Source organism: Myripristis murdjan, chromosome 3, assembly GCF_902150065.1.
Source record: "Myripristis murdjan chromosome 3, fMyrMur1.1, whole genome shotgun sequence".
NCBI lineage: Eukaryota > Metazoa > Chordata > Actinopteri > Holocentriformes > Holocentridae > Myripristis > Myripristis murdjan.
In genome coordinates, this window is record NC_043982.1 from 17,168,529 (window position 1) to 17,189,115 (window position 20,587).

The 20,587-nt window shown below is 41.8% G+C and overlaps 2 protein-coding genes across 2 annotated transcripts in view; one reads left to right on the forward strand and one right to left on the reverse strand.

Moving 5' to 3' along the window:
* The first annotated feature begins 2,192 nt into the window (after positions 1 to 2,192).
* Positions 2,193 to 4,663, forward strand: dut (deoxyuridine triphosphatase). The gene is made up of 7 exons (XM_030044015.1): positions 2,193 to 2,372; positions 3,059 to 3,215; positions 3,372 to 3,463; positions 3,580 to 3,624; positions 3,723 to 3,797; positions 4,323 to 4,393; positions 4,528 to 4,663. The coding sequence occupies exons 1-7, from the start codon at positions 2,264 to 2,266 to the stop codon at positions 4,582 to 4,584; spliced, it is 606 nt and encodes a 201-aa protein (XP_029899875.1). The 5' UTR covers positions 2,193 to 2,263; the 3' UTR covers positions 4,585 to 4,663.
* A 367-nt stretch (positions 4,664 to 5,030) lies between these two features.
* Positions 5,031 to 20,587, reverse strand: part of fbn1 (fibrillin 1) — a 67,832-nt gene continuing 52,275 nt past the window's right edge. The window contains exons 51-66 of the mRNA XM_030044029.1: positions 17,729 to 17,881; positions 17,301 to 17,363; positions 17,072 to 17,191; positions 16,709 to 16,828; positions 16,490 to 16,612; positions 15,078 to 15,209; positions 14,084 to 14,209; positions 12,870 to 13,076; positions 11,966 to 12,091; positions 11,607 to 11,729; positions 10,773 to 10,889; positions 8,983 to 9,111; positions 8,413 to 8,532; positions 7,412 to 7,640; positions 7,151 to 7,325; positions 5,031 to 6,713 (exon numbers count right to left, since the gene is read on the reverse strand). Coding sequence (XP_029899889.1) covers positions 6,327 to 6,713; positions 7,151 to 7,325; positions 7,412 to 7,640; positions 8,413 to 8,532; positions 8,983 to 9,111; positions 10,773 to 10,889; positions 11,607 to 11,729; positions 11,966 to 12,091; positions 12,870 to 13,076; positions 14,084 to 14,209; positions 15,078 to 15,209; positions 16,490 to 16,612; positions 16,709 to 16,828; positions 17,072 to 17,191; positions 17,301 to 17,363; positions 17,729 to 17,881 — 2,450 coding nt within the window. The 3' untranslated portion in view covers positions 5,031 to 6,326. The remainder of the gene's footprint in view (positions 6,714 to 7,150; positions 7,326 to 7,411; positions 7,641 to 8,412; positions 8,533 to 8,982; positions 9,112 to 10,772; positions 10,890 to 11,606; positions 11,730 to 11,965; positions 12,092 to 12,869; positions 13,077 to 14,083; positions 14,210 to 15,077; positions 15,210 to 16,489; positions 16,613 to 16,708; positions 16,829 to 17,071; positions 17,192 to 17,300; positions 17,364 to 17,728; positions 17,882 to 20,587) is intronic.

Sequence of the window (20,587 nt, forward strand, 5' to 3'; positions counted from 1 at the left end):
CAAGGGGATGGCCAGAACGTGAATTTAGGAACACAATCAAAATGCAACAGTATAGGACAGGACAGAAATTGTGACATGCTACAGGCGCAGTCCACTGAGGCGCTCCTACTTTCAGTTTACTGTAGGGCAGTGCAAAGTCATCCATGGTGTTCCCTAGCACGGGCAGAATGTGATAACTCAGTTCAGTGAACAAAGCACAGACACAGGCAGAGACTGCCTCCAACGGGTCACAGTTACATTGCAAGTCCCTGCAATGGCCACTGCTGGTTTGGTAAAATAACTGCACAGAGTCTATATCTGAATTTATCAGTGGATATTTTTGCGACAAAGAAGAAAAAAAAAAAAAAAAAACTTGCATAAATAATTAACACCCATGCATTGGCTATATTACTGTTGCATTTTGTTAAGACTGTGATATTGATGGCTTGATTTTTTTATGCTTTGATATTCATTGAAAAGTGTGACATATATATGCTGTATTATAAGGCTCTTTATCTATTCCACACCATGCTGTTTAAGTATGTAAAGGTTATTTTACTTTCACAGTTCACTCCAATGTGTAAAGGGAAAACTGAGTGAAACAAGATTGTAAACCCAATTCTTCTGTATTTGTTGGATTGTTTTAGCATGACCCTCTCTCTATTTAAATGCATTATTATGATTGCCTGATATTAAGAATGAATAAAATTTTGAGTTGTTCTTATTTTTGTGGATTCAATTCATTGGATGATTAGATGAGTGGAGGGCCTGTCTTACATATTGTACAGATATTGTGCTCATACTGTGCAGTTCAGGGATTTTGATACACAACAAGGGATACACTATGTTCAATACCATTTTGACCTCTGTACACCCACCTCTGTACGGTAGCATTTTGTGTTAGCTTAGCATAAAGACTTATACTCTATGGGAGTCATTAGCCAAGCTCTGTCTAAGTGGAAAAAAATAAACCTTAAAGCAACTCCAAAGCTGCCTTATTTACACTGTATTATTACACAATGGGGGGAAAAAACAACTGTTTTAGAAGTTATATGGTGGAACTGCAACCACTGAACATATTTATCTTTCCATCTATCACAGTGATCTGCACACTGCTGAGGGTATAGGAAGACCTGACACAAATTAACTCCTAAAACGACTTGTTTTTTCCACTTCGATGGAGCTAGGCTAATGATTCCCATAGACTTCAAGTCTTTATGCTAAGCTAACCAGAAATGCTACCCACAGGAACCAAACCACTGGACATACAGAAGTGAAAATGGTATCCAACATTTTTCTCAGTCTGGGTAAGTCGGGAAAAGGCTATGTTGCCCAAAACATCAGAGTATTCCTATGACGGGTAATAAAAAATCTTGATATAAATTTCAGGTTCAGGTTAATCCATGTGCATATATTGAACAAATCTTACCAGAGGACATGGATGTAGCCAAAGGATATCTGGCCTTCAAGGATTCATATCTTGAATTATCAATATCCATGACATCCATCTTTCTTGGTATGGCCAAATGTACTCATCTAAAGGGGAACAGACAGGGCTTTTTATATATTTTAATAAACAGAGGGAGGCATATTCGACATGCACAATTTCATTTAAACATAAAATAATCATTATTGATGTAACACTGTTATTACAGTGTCTGATTCATTTATTGTGGAGGGCAGCAATGCTTGTGAGATTCATCTGGTCCTTCTCAAATCTCAGTGTGAGCAATTTAATGAAAAAAGGAAGTGATCGGCATTCAACTTCTCTGGTTCCCAATTTGAGTGGATTTATGTGTGCCATTAGTGTAGGCAACAATTAAATCCTTTTTTCTTTCATTAATACTTTTTTTTCATTACTGATTTTGTCTACTCTTATGACAAATAACATCATAACTAAATGAGGAAATGAGCTTTATTAATTTCACTTGTCATTTAAAATATGTCCTAAACCAAAACAGTGTATGATGTATATAAAATCCACAAACACTGTCCTAACAAGAGTTTGATGTACCAAATTAGCAAGTGCGGCCTACTTTGGGTGGGCTCCAAAGTTGCACTCAGTGGACATTTCCAATTTTTATGATCTGAATCTGGGAGACACAGACAAGTCCCGACATGCTAATAATTTAGTTTGCAGTCTCTAGCTGGACACTGCTTCTGGTTGGCTCGCCTGCAAGCCACAATGCTATTCGTTAGTGTTGGAAACACGGAGGAGGAGGAGGGATATGTAGTGTCATTGCAAATGGCAGCTGTGTAGCGCTTAGCTGCGTTAGCATGCAAGATGACACGGGTGTTACACAGGCTGAGGGATCCCAGGAGCTCGTTTGTAGTCGGAGTCCAGCGTTTCCTGGAAAGGGAATTTAATACTCTGATGCTCGCTCAAAGAAAAGGCAAGCAAGAGACGAGGACGGATAGTCACCTGTCACCGGCTTGTTAGCTTTGCTAGCCAACCTAGTATTAGTGGCAATAACACGGGTCATTTCTCACGTACAGAGGGAATAACCAGCAGAAATATTCCTTTGATATCACTTTTCCTTATACCTGCGTGTAGTTAGCGGGACGTATATAGTACATTTATCCTGCCTTCTCTCCTTTAAGCTTAGGGTTAAAAGCTAAAAGCCTCTGCTTTAGACATAAATATAAACATTTCTTTCTCGCGAGAGCTGGAAGTGCAAGGGGGAAGTGTTGCCATAGTTACAGAACCCTGCTTCTTTCTGGGACTTATTTGGGTGCCTATATGTAACGTTACCTAAAAGAAAAGTCTCATTTTATTTTTATATGTGCACAGCATAACAAACTACAGAGATGCTTCGATCATACATCAAATTGTAAAACAAAAGTATTTATTTAAGAGAAAGAGTTTTGAGGGGAGGGGCAATGTGATTCGGCGGGACTTACAGCGCGGGAAATTCATATCCGTAAAGTCAAATAACAGGAGCACCGCCAGCAAAGAGAGCACCACTCTGGGTTCTGCAACAAGAAGTCTTCTGGGTGAAGGGCTTTAGCAGAGTCATATCGTTAGTTTAATCCGGTACAGTATTTAATTGTGCGAACTTTGCCAACATGCCTGCTCTAGAAGTCACAGATGCCTCTGCTGGCTCTCCACTGAAGAGGGCAAGGGCTGAAGCCATGCCTGAAGATGGCAAACCGGTCCTGAAATTCGCTAAACTTTCTGAGCACGCCACACCACCCACCAGAGGATCAGCTAAAGCAGCCGGCTATGACTTGTACAGGTTGGTTATTATTGACATTATGATTTGCATTATTGTTTATAATGACTGCATGCGAGCTAACTCTAGCTATTCGATTCTGATGCAGCCCGGTACTGCTGATGTCAGCCATAGTTTCGGTCTCTAACAGGCTATTTCAATGTTTCTGCATTCACACAGTGCCTATGATTACTCTATTGGTCCCATGGATAAGGCTATTGTGAAGACAGACATCCAGATAGCAGTTCCAAGAGGCTGCTATGGGAGAGTGGGTGAGTGATGGACACTGCTGCCCCTACCAGATGGCTTTTTTTATGCAGTGTCTCATATTTGAAGTCCATAAACGTTTTGGTTATTCAATTTCTGTCATACCATCTTTCTCTTTCAGCACCAAGATCTGGACTGGCAGCCAAGCACTTCATTGATGTCGGTGGTGGGTTTCTTGATTTCTTCTCTCATGCACTTAACTGTGATGAGTATTAATTTGATCTGTTGTTTAGTCACATGCTGACTAATGTATTTTCCCTTCAGCTGGAGTTGTAGACGAGGACTATAGAGGCAATGTGGGAGTTGTGCTCTTTAACTTCAGCAAGGAGACCTTTGAAGGTGAGCTTTGGCATCAGTGAAATGTTTTTTTCTCACATGTACAAGCAGTACTTTCTCCATAGTTTCTGAGTAGGGAGGAACAGCAGTGCTATGGAAACTTATATCCATACCTGTTTTGAACTTTATGAATATTTAGCCAACATTATAATCCACCCAGCCTCAGTACGATTGAAATGCAGAATGGTATGTGTGTAAACCTGCTCGGCTAACAATGTGGTTTGAATTTACTGGGTTTAAATTTGGCTCAGGGCCTTAATGGAGTTATGCTCCCACCCCTTCCTGGCTTGACTTTTTAACATCATACTGCTGTATTTTTTAACTACACACTAAAATTGCTAAACTTTAAACTTTGCAGTTATTGTGCTAGTTGTTCCATATCACCTCTAAAGTAATGAGTAAGATTTGAAAATGGTACATCTGCCTTTCTGTCTAAATACTGTGCAAATTTCATGAAAGCAATATGTTATGGTACATCTTATCAACAGCATGACAGCACTGTGTCATCACCTGTTTCTTGTTTGCCAGTGAAAAAGGGTGACAGAGTGGCTCAGCTGGTGTGTGAGAGGATCTGCTACCCAGACCTCGTGGAGCTAGAGGTAACCTCCACAAAACAACATGCTGTATATGACCTGTACAAAATATTCTTATAGTACTGCTGTTTTCTTATTTTTATTTCTAATCATCAGAGTCAATTTAATCATTTACTCAAACGCTTGGCTGTTTCTTTCAGACGCTGGATGAGACAGAACGTGGAGCCGGGGGTTTTGGCTCAACTGGACGCAACTGAAAACTTTGATGTATAGAAATATTAAGTTGTGAAATGAAGTACTTAAACTGTTATATAAATAAAGCATTTTTTTACTAAATTGTCAAGTCCTGTATTTATGCTGTAACATGTCTTCAATAGAAGACTATCTAGCCAACTTTATTCTTGTCAGACATCAACTAAAAAATCAAATGTTGTCTTCGCCACATGGGGGCAGTACAGTGCAAGGATTGTATTTCCTCTGCATAGTGTGGGACCTTTCAGTCTGCTTTTAAGGCTTCATAACTGATTTTTATTGTGGCATTGTTAGTAAAACTAACCAAAACATTGAGAGATAAAGTTGCAGTTGACTTAATTTCATCTTGAATGGTGTGAAACACTGGAGGGATATCCAAATGAGGCTTCAGCAGCTTTGAATATGGTGGCAAGACGTTCCATTGAGGATAAAGTGAAAGCACAGCAGTGAGTACATGTACACCAAAAATATGTTTTTTATTGTGAATTTACAACTAAACCCTCACTGATGTGAACAGAGAACACAGACAGGTGTCTAAGGCTGGTCCGTGGCGATGCAGCACTGATTGTACTTGTGAGAGAATGTGTGGCCATGAAGACCTCAGTGCATAATCATGAAGGCCCAGGTTTGGCATCATCACAATGTGTGTTGTGTGTGCAGGTGTGTGTGTGTGAGTGTGTATGTATACACAGTTTACAAAGGAAGTAGTTGGTCATTATAAGCACCATTACATACCCCTCCATTCCAGGGGCTTCCTCTAGTTTACAAATGCTTCATAGATTAAAAGTGGCATTGATTATTACAGTATAAACACACTTAATTTACATGTAGTATAGAGGAGAGCAGACAGGCTATGAAGCTAACTGTTTTGGTTGCAAAGACACATGAAATCTTAAGAATGGCCGACGGGATTGCATTTTGTTGACTACCGAGTTTTGTAGAGTAGTACAGTGCATTCAGAAGTCTATGTGGTCGTGTTGCTAGCACCAGTAAATATGAATTATTCTAGTCAGTAGGAAAGATGGAAAAGCATAGTTTAAATATGCAGGAGTCATTCAAGCTCAGACATGGCCACATCTCAATAGTCCATGGTGGGTTCCTTTCCTCTCCTAACCATTTCTTCATCTTCACTTCAATAAACTAATATCTGGGTAAGGAAAAAAAAAACTTTATTTGCTTGTATCCAGGTTTGCTCAGTCATTTACCTGAGGGGAGGAAATGAAGTCAGTTCAGACTATTGGGACTCAACCTTTTCTTCTACCTAAGCCGAGTGTTTAAAACTCAGCCAGCAGAGCCTTCTGCAGTCCACATGCCCTTCAAAGTGGTGCCCGATTCCACATATCATCATACAAAAAATGAAACCCTACACTAAAAAGCCTTCTTCACACTCTCCAGAGCGCTCTACACACAGCTGAAGTTGTTTGTAAGGGCAACATGTTCTTCATTTGACCATCATATCTTTCATACCGCCAAATTCAGCTGGCGTTTTACGCAAAAGCCACAAGTTTGTATCTATGATATGTAGAATCTCTTTGGGAATCAAATGATGCAGTCCCCCATTCCCCCCCTTGTCTCTTTGGTGGCGAGCCCTTCTCTCTATCGCAGCAGGTTGAAGTTGCCCCCTAACCACTGACCCAGAGTCAGAGATTACCCTCCTGGTGGTTCAGGCCTGGCCTTTTCGGGAGTTTCAGCCTGACCCTGGATTAGCAGTTGCTGGCAACGTCTGCCTGCTTCAGTCTTATGGTGGTTAATGGAGGATGATCTGTACCCTCATCTTCAGTATGTCTCCCAGCTGTCCTGTGAGGTAGTCTTTATCATGTCTGTCCTCCAGCTCAGCCAGCTGCTTCTTCCTGTAGAGGGGAACGCTGCTGATCTGAAGGTAGTAGGCCCCGGGGACAAGGGCCTTCTTCTTGGTCAGATGCAGGTAGCTCACACCCTCTCTCTGGTTGACCTTAAAGTAGCCGTCTTCATTTCCATAGTCAATACTGTAGCGCACATGGTCAGTGAGAGTAGACAAGGCTGGGAGGAACTCCAGGATGTGGTCACGGCTGCTCAGGTCACTGATGTTCAGGTGGAACAGCAGGGTGTCCTCGATGTCCACACTGGCCAGGCTGACCATCTCCTCCTCGGCCAGCTGCAGAAAGACAATGTAGATGAACTTAGTGGAAATTGATACATGGCAACTGTGTTTGCAGAATATCTAAGCAGGTGATGTCCTAGAGTGACCTCGTTCCCAGATTTTCTCCTGTACACAGAGCAGAAGACTTAGAAGAAAATCCACAAGTACAAATTAGACCCACCTGCTGTCCCCTCATTGGTCTCTCGAGTTATCCATCAAATTATGAACTGCAAAGTGTAACTTGTTAACAGTCTCAAATGGAAACAAGTAGCTTAGATATAGAATGCTGACAACAGTTTTTGAATGAATTCGGCAGCAGGGGTGGAAGCAATCACCCCAAAATTCCCGCCATCTGGTAAAACCGGAAGTGAAAGGAAATAGGAGAGCTTTGTCAGAGTGAATGACATGCAGGAAGGCAGGTAGACAGGTGAGAAGCTGAACTGTTTGATCACCTGTGTGTCTCCCAAAGGTTCTGTTGAGTTGGTGCTGCGACGCTTACGTCCCTTCTTGGGATAGCCGTTGATCTTGCACTCATAGCAGGCCTCAGGAGACAGTGAATTATCCTCTGACTCTCCTCCCTGTGCGATGTTAGAGCCGGCACTAAAGCCCACACCTGAGACGCAGTGCCTGAAATGCAGACAACAAGCTATCAGAAACTATTTGCACCTCATGTGACGTCTCACATATGCTGACATGCTCTTTCGCTCACGCACCCTTGTCCTGCGCGGTAGTATCCAGGCGGGCACCCACAGAGGTAACCGCCGTCTGTGTTTGAGCAGCCATAGTTGCAGGGGTTCTGGCTGGATGAGCACTCATTGACATCTGTGCAGCCTCCGCCCTGCTCGTAGTTGAAGCCAGTGGGGCAAAGGCAGCGGAAGCTCCCCAGGGTGTTGTGGCACGATGCTCCCCCGCATATCTGGCTGTTCTGACATTCGTTCTCATCTGGGTCAGGGGAAGTCAGTCGTCAGGAAGTAAACAAACTGAGGTCATTGCAGTTAAAGGACACAAACAATACTGGGAAACTGTGGGATGACTGTTGTAAATTTATGGAGAGATTCACAGGAAAACAGTGGTTTCATGATCAAAAGGTCCTCTGTATTACTAGACAGCTATAATCTGTCTGTTCAATAAACTACTTGAAGTTTTCCCTCAGTAAGAAATAGCACACATTCTTTCTCCTTCTCACTTACTTCTCTTTCTCTTTTAACAGCACACACATGTTACAAGTAACATAATACACACTGCCTGGCTATCTCTTTTTGAGCGTACATTTTCCCTCGCATTACTACAGTTTTGCTTGTGTCCACATCTGGGCTACTTCCAGTATTATTTACTTATAGATGTTGATGTTGTGTATAATGCATCTCTGTTTTGAGTTTTGTCGTCATTTGGTTTCTGTTTTAAACTGAATTGTGTGTCTGTCATCTTTTTCTTCTCTTTTGCCTTTTAGGGTGAGATGTTTTCATAAGCCTCTGGGAGTTTGTTTGTTTCCCCCACACAGTTTGCATTTTTCTCTCCTTTTTCAGTTTTTATACATTGCGTATGCACATACACTGAACCTGGACCTATTTTAGCACGCGGAGGGTAGTATTAAAATAATACATCTCAAAATAGCATTTCCTTTTCTCTCAAGCTTATCACAGAAAGGCGAGGTTGGGACCTCCAGAGAAAGGGAGAAACTTGGACATTAGCTGACCAGAGGAGTGTTACTTACCCACACACTGGTTCCATTGGTAGTGCTGCAGGTATCCTTGTGGACAGCTGCACCTGTAGCCGCCTACCAGGTTCTGACAGCCATGTTGACACCTGTGGTTGCCATCACACTCATCCATATCTGTCAGGGGCATACACACCAAAGATATCTGTGTTAAGTGTGTTAAGTTAAGCTCCCTGTCTCCAAGTCAGGCGATATTGACGGTAGTATTATACTGTGTTCACTTTGATTCAAAACTCGTTAAAAACACACAAAAATGTCACATAACAAATCACCTTTTGTTATTGACAATGAGAACTGAATTAGTATCAGTATTTAATTACTACTTAAACACATACTGCTGCATGCACTTTTGGTATTCCCCCTAGAGGAAAATGCAGAGTTTGTTCTTCTTGTTGGAGTTTCCCGCGTGGACACTATGGATCTATAATATGTTTGTTTGTTTGTTTTTTTAATTCATTTCCTTATTTATTTGTTCTTATGTTTGTTTGTTTGTTTGTTTTTTTGTAGAGAAATTTATAAGTACGAAATTCTGAGATGAAATGAACACAGCATTAGCTGGTCACTAACCTTCACAGGTTTGTCCACTGGGGTCCAATGAGAAACCTCGCTGGCACTCGCAGTTGAAGCTTCCTGGACTGTTCTGGCAGACTCCATTGGAGCCACACAAGTTGGGGTCTGTAGCGCATTCATTGTTGTCTACACAGAGAAGAGGGAAGGCTAAGGTTACTTGACTGATGGTGCGTCTGTGAACATAGGACCCAAAACAAATATGGAAGGTCCGTTTTCATTGGTCATGCAAACCTGGCCATGCAAATCTTGAGTCCACCAAATACTGCATTAAAGCGAGGATCATCATCAGTCAGTGAGCAAGGCTGATGTGGTAGAAAGCTTAAGACTTATTAAGGTGGCAATAAACACATTCTCCTTTCAGCAGCGGCCTGGCAGACCAGCTGTGAGAGCAGCGAGGCTCAAATATAATACATAACTATGCCTGGTAACTGCTCAGTTCAATGGCAGTAGTGCACGTTTGCACTGTAGTAGTGCCCAGTATTGCATGTACATTGGAGCAGTTATGGGTTAAAGCAAAATTATAGTCTAAAACCACCATTTAACACTGTTTAAACACTTGTGTCTCTGGTGCTGTTTCAGTGTTTTAGAATGCAGTTCTGTTTATTCACTGGAAAAATCTTCAGATGTGATGCACATAAAGAGAATCTGCAGCTGCCATGGAGCTTAATGGGAGAGAGAAGTGTGCTCTGACAGCCAACATTTCTCTCTGAGATTGCTGAAACTTTTATTCCTCTGAAACCGTTGTAGGTATGCTGGGAATATCTAGACGTGATGTAACTGGATTTACTTTTGACTAGTTAGCCACAGAATAACAGAAATGCAGTATCAAACAGCAAAATGGCACCAGAAACACAATGTCAATCGTCAGTTCCTGTTTTGTTTTTAAACAGTGTCCATGTGTTTTAGCACTGGAGCTATAGGCGCGGCTGAGGATTCCTGTCCTCTGGCTCGATGTGAGGTCATGGGAGCTGCCTTATGGTCTGGAAAAGAAAGCTTGCGGTCGTCATGGCAATCCACTGCAACATTCCATAACAAGGCATTACTAAGCTGCCATGACTACAGACCAGTCAAGCCTAATAAGATCAGTGCGATATCAGCCAGAGTCCATTAGCTCGAGGCAAGGGGTTAGCAAGGGTGCGACAGAGGTACTTGAAGGGCTTTTATGAGCAGAAATGGAAGATACTATAAGAAAACACACTGTAAAATAAAAGAGTTGTCTCTGTTTTGGCAGGGGGGAATGAATGCGTGAGTTGAGTTTGAGTTTATTTTAGTGGTGTCGCACCACGTGATGTATAATCCCACGTGGAAATGTACAAACAGATGAATTAAGAACAGTGCTTATTACACTGATGCATCTGACGTCAGCCTGAAATCATATGAAATGCTTTAAATCATTATTTCCATTTCTTACAAAAAAGTGCCACTACGGTGATCTAACAGAACACTATGAACTGCAACTTTTCTGTCAGAAATGTTTTTTTGTTTTGTTTTTTTTTTAGCATAAACAATGTTTAAGTAATTCTGTTGTCTGTTTATTCACATTTCAGAAGAAAAAGGATAGTGTTGCATTATTGTGTGTATTTATGTAATGGATAAAAAAATTTTGGTTAACAATACTGAATTGAATTGTTGACAAAAGTTGTGGTTTGCGAACCAGAGAAATGTTCTCAAATCGAACCAACTAGTGAATTGTGAGTCGAACTGAACCTCCGTTAAGCCACATATTCAAACCCCCACTGTCAACAAAATATGTGGGTATATATGTCTCTGTTTTGGGTGCTTCTTACCAATACAAGCAGTATGATGCTGAGTGAAGCCAGGAGGGCATTTGCAGGTGAACCCACCGATGGTGTTAACACACAAGAACTGACAGTTATGTTGTTTGGTCGAACACTCATCCAGATCTGGAAAACAAAAGGAGTTATACAATATGGTATCAGTTATAGTATATGTATGTACCAGAGGAACAACCACTAAGCAAATCATACTGTGTGGGATGTTGCAGTTGTGTCAGAGCAGAGCATGTACTATTGTATGGGGGCTGCTCTTTTCTGTGAGTCAAATTCCAGTCCTTCTACAGTCAGTGACCTACAAATGAACTGCCAGTGAACCAGACATCGGAAACGTGGAGGGGGATGGAGAGGGGGAAACTACAGCTACAGTAAATAAAGATGAGAGAGGCTCTCAAAAAATGAACACCACGAGCACACTTGTTTAGACTCAAAAAACAAGCCTGATAAGCGGAGACGCAGCCAGATGTGTCTGCGACAGTCACATGGGGCGCACATTCATGAACAAACACATGCGTGCGCACACACAACGATCCAAATGGAGTGTGTTGGGACAGTGAGCCGAACACTGGCGGTGGGCCCAGCTCTCTCAGCACCACAGTAGCTCTAATCTGGAAACTAAGTCAAGTGAAAACAGTGTGCCACTGAACTAAACTGATCTGAGTAGCACTGGGCCTAGGCTTGTATTTCTGAGGTTGACACTTATTTGGGTAATTTAACAACATTCAGACATTATTTTGCTGTGTGTGTGTGTGTGTGTGTGTGTGTGTGTGTGTGTGTGTGTGTGTGTGTGTGTGTGTGTGTGTGTGTGCACATGTGTGTATGGGTGACCTCGGCAGCTCTTTCCATCTTCTTGTAGGATGTATCCACGTGGGCAGGAGCAGAGGTACCCTCCCTCTGTGTTCTTACAGATGAAGTTACAAGGCTTCGGTGCCTGAATGCACTCATCCACATCTAGAAAAAGAGAGAGGGGGGGAGAGAGAGAGAGAGAGAGAGAGAGAGAGAGAGAGAGAGAGAGAGAGAGATGATGATGAGAGAGACAGACTCAGGCTGCATTTTTCAGGGGAGTGTGTGGGAAGTCCACCCACGAAGTTTCGACACTTTACTAGACAGCAGGAATGGGAGAGGGAGGCAGGCATGGTAGGAACACAGTCCATAAAGTTGGTGCTTGAGGTGAAATTAAGCCTCACCCACACACAGCGTGCTAGTGATGTCAGTGGTGTAGCCGGTCTTGCAGATACAGCTGTAGGAACCCAGTGTGTTGATACACTGGCCGTTCTTGCACAGGTTGCCCATCACACGACACTCATCGATATCTGGAGGAACAGGACAAGTTAGCTCCAATCAAATCTGTCACAATGAAGCTTCCTAGATAAAAACATTATGTTTACCTGTAGGTTCCCCTTTGAGCAATATTGTGAAAAGTTACTGATTAGTCTGTGGCACTGCAAAAAAATTCCTTTTAGTCATCTAGCCTCATATTCAGTTTTAAAATCTTGAAAAAAATGTGACAGCTGGATGTGCTAATCACACTTTTCTCCCCAAAGCTAATTAACTTGAAATTAACACTCCAAAATTTCTTGATACTGGTGGGCTAGACTGCCTTCTTCTGCCTTGTTTCAGCATATTTATTTTGAATTCCTGGAGAAAAAAAAAACTGAAACTGCATCCCATTGGCAGATTTTTTTCACTTGTGTTAAGGAAAACAATATTTAAGGACTGAATATGAGACTAAATGACTTGATAAGATGAAGATTTTTGCAATGCACCGTGGCACTTTGCTGCAGTTCTGTAAAAGCATAGAAAATTGTTTGACACGTTGATTTATGCTTTCAGAGCAGAATAAGTGTTAATTTAACTTTGAAAGAGTAAAAATCAACAGAATGTCAGTGATTTCACACTTATCAGACATTTTACCACTTTTACGGGTACAGCAAATCTCCAGTTAACTACAAATCGAAATAAAATCAGTGTTTTAACCATGGAAAATTTCCTTTATTGGTTATTGATTGTGCCAGTGCATGATCTTCAATTTCCTATCCTCTATTTTGACAGGGACACTTCAGTGAAACCCTTGTCTCTTAAGCATGATACCTCTGCCATCAGTGGTGTACCCAGGGCCCAGAGGACACATCTTCTTGTGCTGGGTGGTCCCAGGGAGGGGGCAGAGCTCACAGTTGGTGCCCCAGCCCCTGCCTCCGTCACAGCAGCACTCTGACTTGGTCACCAGGTTCCTGTTGCTCGACGTCATCTGGCACAGCGTGGTCAGTACCTCCGTGAAACAGAAGCCCTCACGGTTATCTACAGGGAGGGAGGAAGACAGGGATGGCGTGTAGCGTGTGAGAGAGACAGACAGACAGTCAGACGGACGGACAAGGAGGTGGGGGGCCGAAGAAGGCAGACAGAACCACCCACAGGGAGCCAGACATTAATAGATAACCCAAACTGCTCTATCACCACTGTCTGTGACAGTCTGAGAGATAGCCATGGAAGCTCAGCATATACTATGTCTCCCTGGAGTTTTCTCACCAACTTCAGCACATGGTGTCTAACCAGAAGTACATATTCAGATTAGAAAGGCTTTGAAAGGATTTCCGTACCCCAATCTGGATAGTAACACAGAGACATGGTTCTAACAGAGGCATGAACACACTGTCATGGAACGGTTTATTTAAAGTCACAATGGCATGAAAAAAGGACTTTTTCCCCTTCTTAGCTAATTTTCCACACCATAACAGAGATATATTTAATAACTGCCAAAAAAATGTACACCATTTTTATGTTAGGTCAGTTGGTAGTATGTTTTTGGATGTTCATCCAAAAACTGTGTTGTTTTCCAGTGGCTATTCACCTCGAAGAATATGAATTTGGTGACAACTCATGATTCTGTGCAAATCATGTTTGAACTTTTGAACACTTAAACAGCCCCTCCCTGCATTATGTCCCGTCTCAACATCCTGCTCCAACCAAAAATATGTCATATTACGGAAGCAAGACAATATTGAAACATCGTTTCCTTGAGACTTTATGTTACAGACCCATTTCCCAGTCTGGCCTTGAATGCAGGAAACCCTTCCTGAGCAAGCCGGGCTCGGCCCAATCAAAGAGGCTGTGAGAACACAACAAACCCTGATACACACTGACATTATGGTCAAATTAGTTTGTTTGCAAAGAGAGAGAGAGAGAGAGAGAGAGAGCGAGAGAGAGAGAGACAGACTGACAGACAGTTAAAGAGAGAGAGACAGTGAGAGAGAGAGAGAGAGAGACAGACAGACAGACAGTCAGTGAGAGAGAGAGAGAGTACGTACCAATACACTCAGTCTGTGTGGGGTTGGGAACAAATCCTTGGTCACACCTGCATCGGTAGCTTCCTACTGTGTTCTCACATCGACCGTTCTTGCAGATGCCTGGCTTGGCTGAACACTCATTCAAATCTAATAAACACACGCAAACATACAAACAAGCACAAGGACAGTATAAATATCAAATGGGACATATTTGCTGCACTTTCTGTTAAATTTCAAATTTGATTAAGTAACAACTTAATTCCTGTAAGCATGAGATAACATTAAGTACTGAAGAATCCAGGGAGCTACCAATGATGACATTAGACATTTACTGATGGATGTCACTGATGGACGATAATTTATCCTCTAATTTGATTTCACCAAAAAGGTGAGTAATGCCTCTCAGAAAAAAAACCAAAAAACAAAAACAAAACTCTGATACAGCATTTAAACTGTAACGTGGCATCAAAAAGCTCCAGTGAAACCCACACAACTGATTTTTTTCTTAAGAAGGGAACCCACCTCCCCTCTCCAGTGGTGGAGGAATTTTCTGCCTTTAAATGAAGAATTAATTCACAAAAAAAAAAAAAAAATTTGAGCATTTAAATGAATAAATTAAATGTATGTACATCACTCAAGAGGGGAACAACATCTGACTGGCCAATATCCTTTTTTAAATTATTTATTTAAGGGTAAAAATTTGATTTAAATTGATCAGAGCTAATAAATGTCCATTCTGCACACTTGCACTGCTGGGGCTTTTTTCTGAAGACAGGGTGTTGTTTTCTGTGGGCCTATAAAGCTCTTTCAGACTATAACTGTGATTAAAGGCTCTAAATTAAATGGAGTTTGAACTTAAAAAGGCCAATATGTGATACCACAAAGCTGAGTGCCAACATAAGAGTTAATTTCTGTAAAATTAAGACAAAACATCTGAGACTAGTAACAAAGGTAAGGAAATTAGACATCATTTTTCTTGCATTAATATAGCAAGTCAAGCCTGACGCGGCCTTACCCATGCAGCCCTCTCCACTGGGCAGGCGTGTGTATCCAGGGGAGCAGATGCACATGTATGTACCAATGAGGTTCTTGCAGGTCATACCTCGGCCGGCACAGTCATCTACACCATCCTCACACTCATTCTGGTCTGGAAGACAGACAGCGTGTTAAGGACACACAGGTCAACACAAAACTGTACAGGGATGTCATGATGCCAGAAATGTTGGCATTCCACTGTTCTCGATACCTGATTCACCATCATGGCAAAAGCAGAAATCCCACTCAACATATACTCCTTTACTTAAATTTTGTCTAAACATTAACAAATAAATTTAATGTGTTTAAAGCATTTAAACATATAAGCTACATTACAACAACAACACTGAATTACAAGAGCAACATCAGCCTGTAGCCTTCAAGTGGAAAAAAAAAGCAGCCCAACAAAATACTCTTTTCACATTACAGGAACTGTATGAAATGTCCTGCTGTAACAATAAACACAATGTTGTGATTATGTGCTGTCATTTTGATTTGCAGTCCCTTAAAGGAATATGATAACTTTTTGGGCAAAATACCCTTATTCAAATGTACCCAGACAGAGACAAGATGTTCAATACCTTTTTCTCCTCTATACGTCCAGTGGTTTGGTTCCTATGGGTAGCATTTTGTGTTAGCTTAGCATAAAGACTTTATATATCACAAAATGCAACCCATGGGCCTTGTGTCTCAGTCTGGGTAAATCAGAAAAAGGGTATTTTGCCCAAATGTAGGAGTATTCCTTTTAGCATGTCTGCAACTTTAAGTGTTTCAGTATTTAAACATACAGGCTTCATTAGAAAAACAACATGTAGTTACAGAGTAAGGTATCAAGTTGCATTGACGCTACTGATACTAAAAGCACTAATATTGGTATTGTTTTCAAAATTTTGATGTTGACTAGGCGCCTAAACACTGATTCTTGTGACATCCCTAGCACTGCGTAACATGTACATCTATGCATGTGCAGTATCTATATACACATGAAGTAATGCAGACTTGCTTTGGAGTTTAATCTAACCACCCACTCCAACAGATAGCTCTCCAGTGTTATCAGTGTGTAGCGGCAGAGCTGGTGGTCTGTTTGGAGCTCTAATGTAAACAGCGATGCTATAGGCACTGACACATTCCTCCTGCCTCAGCGCCTCCCTCCAAATACAACCGTTGCCATGGTGCCCAGGCTATCTGAGAGAGTGTCAGTGTAAACAGTCACGCAGCCAGTTACAGTTTCCAGAGTGTTTTAAGTCTGTCTGAGACAGAGAGCCCTTGAGGATCTCACAGAGATAGTGCATTATGTAACTTTATGGCGAGGCCAGCCTGTCTCTGTGAGAAACTGCTAGTAAAAGGACACTGCCTGAGACAGCTGACTGCGTTAGCCAGGCTCTTCATTACCTTTGCACATCCTCCTGTCTTCACGCAGCACGTACCCCGCAGGACATTTACACTCATAGGAGCCCACCACATTGACACATCGGAAGGCGCACAGCAGAGGATTCTGGGAGCACTCGTTTATGTCTAGGCAGGAGACACCGGGCAATAAGATAAAGTTGTGTACATGCAGCTATGTACATTGCATTAAACATTTAAGAGCACTCATTTAATTTCCCACACCTTCACAAGTCATCATTGGGCCGGGTTCAAAGCCCTCATCACATGCACACTCAAACGCCCCGATGACATTAGTGCACGTGCCGTTGCCACATGGGTTTCCAATGTCACACTCGTCAGTGTCTGTACAGGAAGAGAGACACGTTAACTTATTCAATCTCGTAAATGCTTCATTTCATCAAGGGAAGTCTTCACAAAAAGGCAAAGGTGTGTGTGAGACGAACAGATATATTATCAACACATGGTATAACAGTGTATATAAATTACTGTGGTTTTACTGAACGAGGGAATGCATGAACAATTATGAGAGGCAGAGAGATAACGAGAGGTGCTCAGCGGGTAACAGAAACCGGAGTGTAAACTGGCCTTCACAGTTGATTCCGGTTGTGTCCAGTTTGTATCCCATGGGGCACTCGCAGCGGAACGAGCCGTCTGTGTTGATGCACTGGCCATTAACACAAGGGTCGGTCAGGCACTCGTCGATATCTGCAAGCAGGGACCACAGGCACACAATGAATTAAATGCACGCCACAACCACTATCTTCTGCAGTGGAGGTGTCAGAGAGAGGCAACAGAGAGTAGAGAGCAAACATACCCACAGGGTTGTCATTAAGATCCCGTCGATATCCCGCATTGGGACAGAGATGCCGATATGCATCTGGAACCAAAGCACATGAAATATTTGGGTCTGGCCATGAAATTTGATTGATAACATTTACTGACAATTTCAAAATACAAGGACGCTATGATATGTAATGATAGCAAGTCGCTTAGTCTCACCCTGAGTGTTAAAATCTTGTTTCCAATGCTGATCAACCTGTTTCCAGAAATGTCTTGAATTAAGTGAAATGATTTTATTGACACTAGTGAGCTGATCTGAAACAAGTTGAAAGCTGAAAGCAAGAGTTTAACACTGAATATGAGACCAATTGACTCACTAAGATGGAGATTTGGTTTTAATGTCTGTGTGCATCTGAGTGTGCATTTATGTGTGTGTGTGTGTGTGTGTGTGTGTGTACACACCCTCTTCCTTGCTGGGGCAGATTTCACAGGGGTCGCCCCAGCCCTGGCCTGGCATTGCGTTGCAGCAGCACTGGTCCTTGGTGGTATTTGTCGGCTTTGGAACCAGGCAGCGCCCGTTCTCAAACTTGGTGTAGCAGTAGTTCACACGCATGTCTGAAGGTTAACAAACACAGGGGGAAGAGAGGAAAGGAGGAGGAAGGAAGTGATGTGAAGGACCACGGCAAAAGTTTTTAATCCTCACAATCCTTTTAGTCTGGCACATATGTTTATACATTTTATTTCTCTTGAAATAAGTGAAAATTGATGCCTGATCAGTGAGATAACTTCATTTGGTCACAATACAAGTCCAAAAATCAAGTATTATCTTCTTGAAACAGATGAGACTGCATTAGAAACATACGGTAGTGGAGTCACATGGCAGAAAAAAATAAATCCATGTGCAAATCTGTACTGTCAGCTTATAAAATTGTAAACTAGGCCCTTGAATTATGAAGCCATACCCTCAGATTTGGATCGTGACTCAGATGGTATTATTAACAAATCCACGTTACAGTAAGGATTTGTAATCTGATGGTATAGGTATGAAACAGATTTGTAAACTGAGAGCAAATAGATTCATTTTTATATTTTATTCCATATAGCGAAAAAAGAAAGATTTTTTGAGCATGGATGCTGCACAAAGATTGAGCTGGTTATTTACTCGTGATACATTTCAGTTATTTGGAGGACGCCTGGGAGATGAGAGAGAAAGCTCTTGATAAGGATACAAAGTACATTTTATTCTGAAAAACCTGCATTTGACTCTGATTTGACTCTGTATTTGAAACATTTGTTATTAATGGAAGAAGATTCTTTATTTGCTGACTAATAAGAATGTCTTGTAATGTCATTCATTCATTCAGATTTTTTTCTCATGTGACCACAGGGATGTTCACTAGAAACAAGTTAAATTATCACTATCAGGTTATCAATCAAAAGTTGTTGTTGTTGTTTTTTCCTCACTTTTTTACAGTATTAATCACCAATTAATTCTGTACAAACACAACTTTTACATCTCATGTTCTTACCAGCTGTTGGGCGGTCCCTCTATCTGAGAAAATAATCCTCTGGTGCAAGAGTTAATGGGTTTTATGCAACAGGAGTTTGCTTGGAATAAATATAAATTGAGAGAAGAAGCTGAAGTCTACACTGAGTGTATTTATTATTACAGTATATCAGGCCTATGCCAACACGGAGTGTAAAACACCAAAGCAACGACCAGCTATCACCAAATATGTCGCCAAAATAAAGGTAAACAATGATTTAGCAGATTTTCACATAAAACAAGATTAACACTTGCTGCCAGACTGATGTGTTTCACAGTAAGGAGAGAGGGTGGTTAATTATCTCTGGTCAGTGACTGGTGTTTGCCAGCCTCTCTCTCTCTCTCTCCCTGTATGTCTCTCTCTCTCTCTCTGTCTCTCTTTCTCTCTCTCTCTCTCTCTCTCTCTCTCACTCTCTCTCTGTCTCTCTCTCTCTCTCTCTCTCTCTCTCTGTCTCTCTCTCTCTCTCTCTCACTCTCTCTGTCTCTCTCTCTCTCTCTCTCTCTCTGTCCCTCTTTCTCTCTCTCTCTCTCACTCACTCTCTCACACAGCCTCTGAGGACTGTTTTTCCTCCTGGTCTAGGCACTCTCACTTGTAATGAGAAGCATATGGTTGTGCTCTCCTGCTAGCACTGGCCTTCACTGAACTCAACACAAATAAGCTTTCTGACCACCATAGATCACACACACACATGCACACTGCACACACACCTGGCTCAGAGGCAGGGAACACATATATGAACACCTGGTGCTGTGCAGGGAATGTCAAAGAGTGTCATGTTACTCTCCATGAAACTGATTTGTCAGCCTTTCCGAAAAAGAGATTTATGGTGCTCTCTGTGCACTGCTGTTGTGCAGGGGTGTGTGTGTGTGTGTGTCTGCACATGTATACATGTATGTCTGTTTGTCTGTCCGTCACAAGCAGGTTAACAGCCCATGTTCATCCACATGGATCCACAGAAAGCAAACATGTTTTGTGCTTTCAAAAATTACACCTTCCTGACGTGACTCCATAAAAATGTCAGTGCTGTATGTAACCATTTCTTGCAAACATTATATGAAAGGCAAATAAAAAAAAAAACTAGAAAATTAAGAAATTAAATAGATGCTAATAACTTGTCTGAGAGTGCGAGAGTGTTAACACCAATCTGATATTGGTGACAAAGTTCTAATAGTACTGATAAAATGCAAAGGGTAAAGAATACAAGTTTGATTTCTGAGATTTGCAAAATCGTTGCCACATTATGACAAAAAAAAGTAGTATCTTATTAGTAAGTGTTTGGTTTCCTGCTCCTGGCCCTCTTTCACCTTGTATGTAAAATAACACTATAACTTTTTATCTTTCATGAACAGTATTAGATTTGAATCATGCAAATTCATAGTTTGAGCCCATGCGCCCATTCTTGGCGCTATTTGGGCAAATTAAATATTATACTTTTTCATTCAAGCGGCCTCCCCTCTCTCATCGGTAATCTTAATTTTCAGCAAAAACAAGGCTCTCCTCAATGGGACGGGGGGTTTGTCTCACTCGTCAGGAATCACTGATCTGTGTTGCTGCCCTGTGCTGTTGCTTGCTCTCTGCCCAGCTCCTCCTGTTTATCTCCCACTCCTCCATCCATCCCTTGTTACTTTTCCTCCACCCCCAACCCCCCACCCCTCTGCCGCCAGAGAGAAAAGTAAAGTGCGAACTGTAAACTGCCTCACTGAACTGATGATGTCATCATTTCAGTGTTTGGAGGGGGAACTCCCTAACAGAGGCTTGAGTACTCCCCCACCCA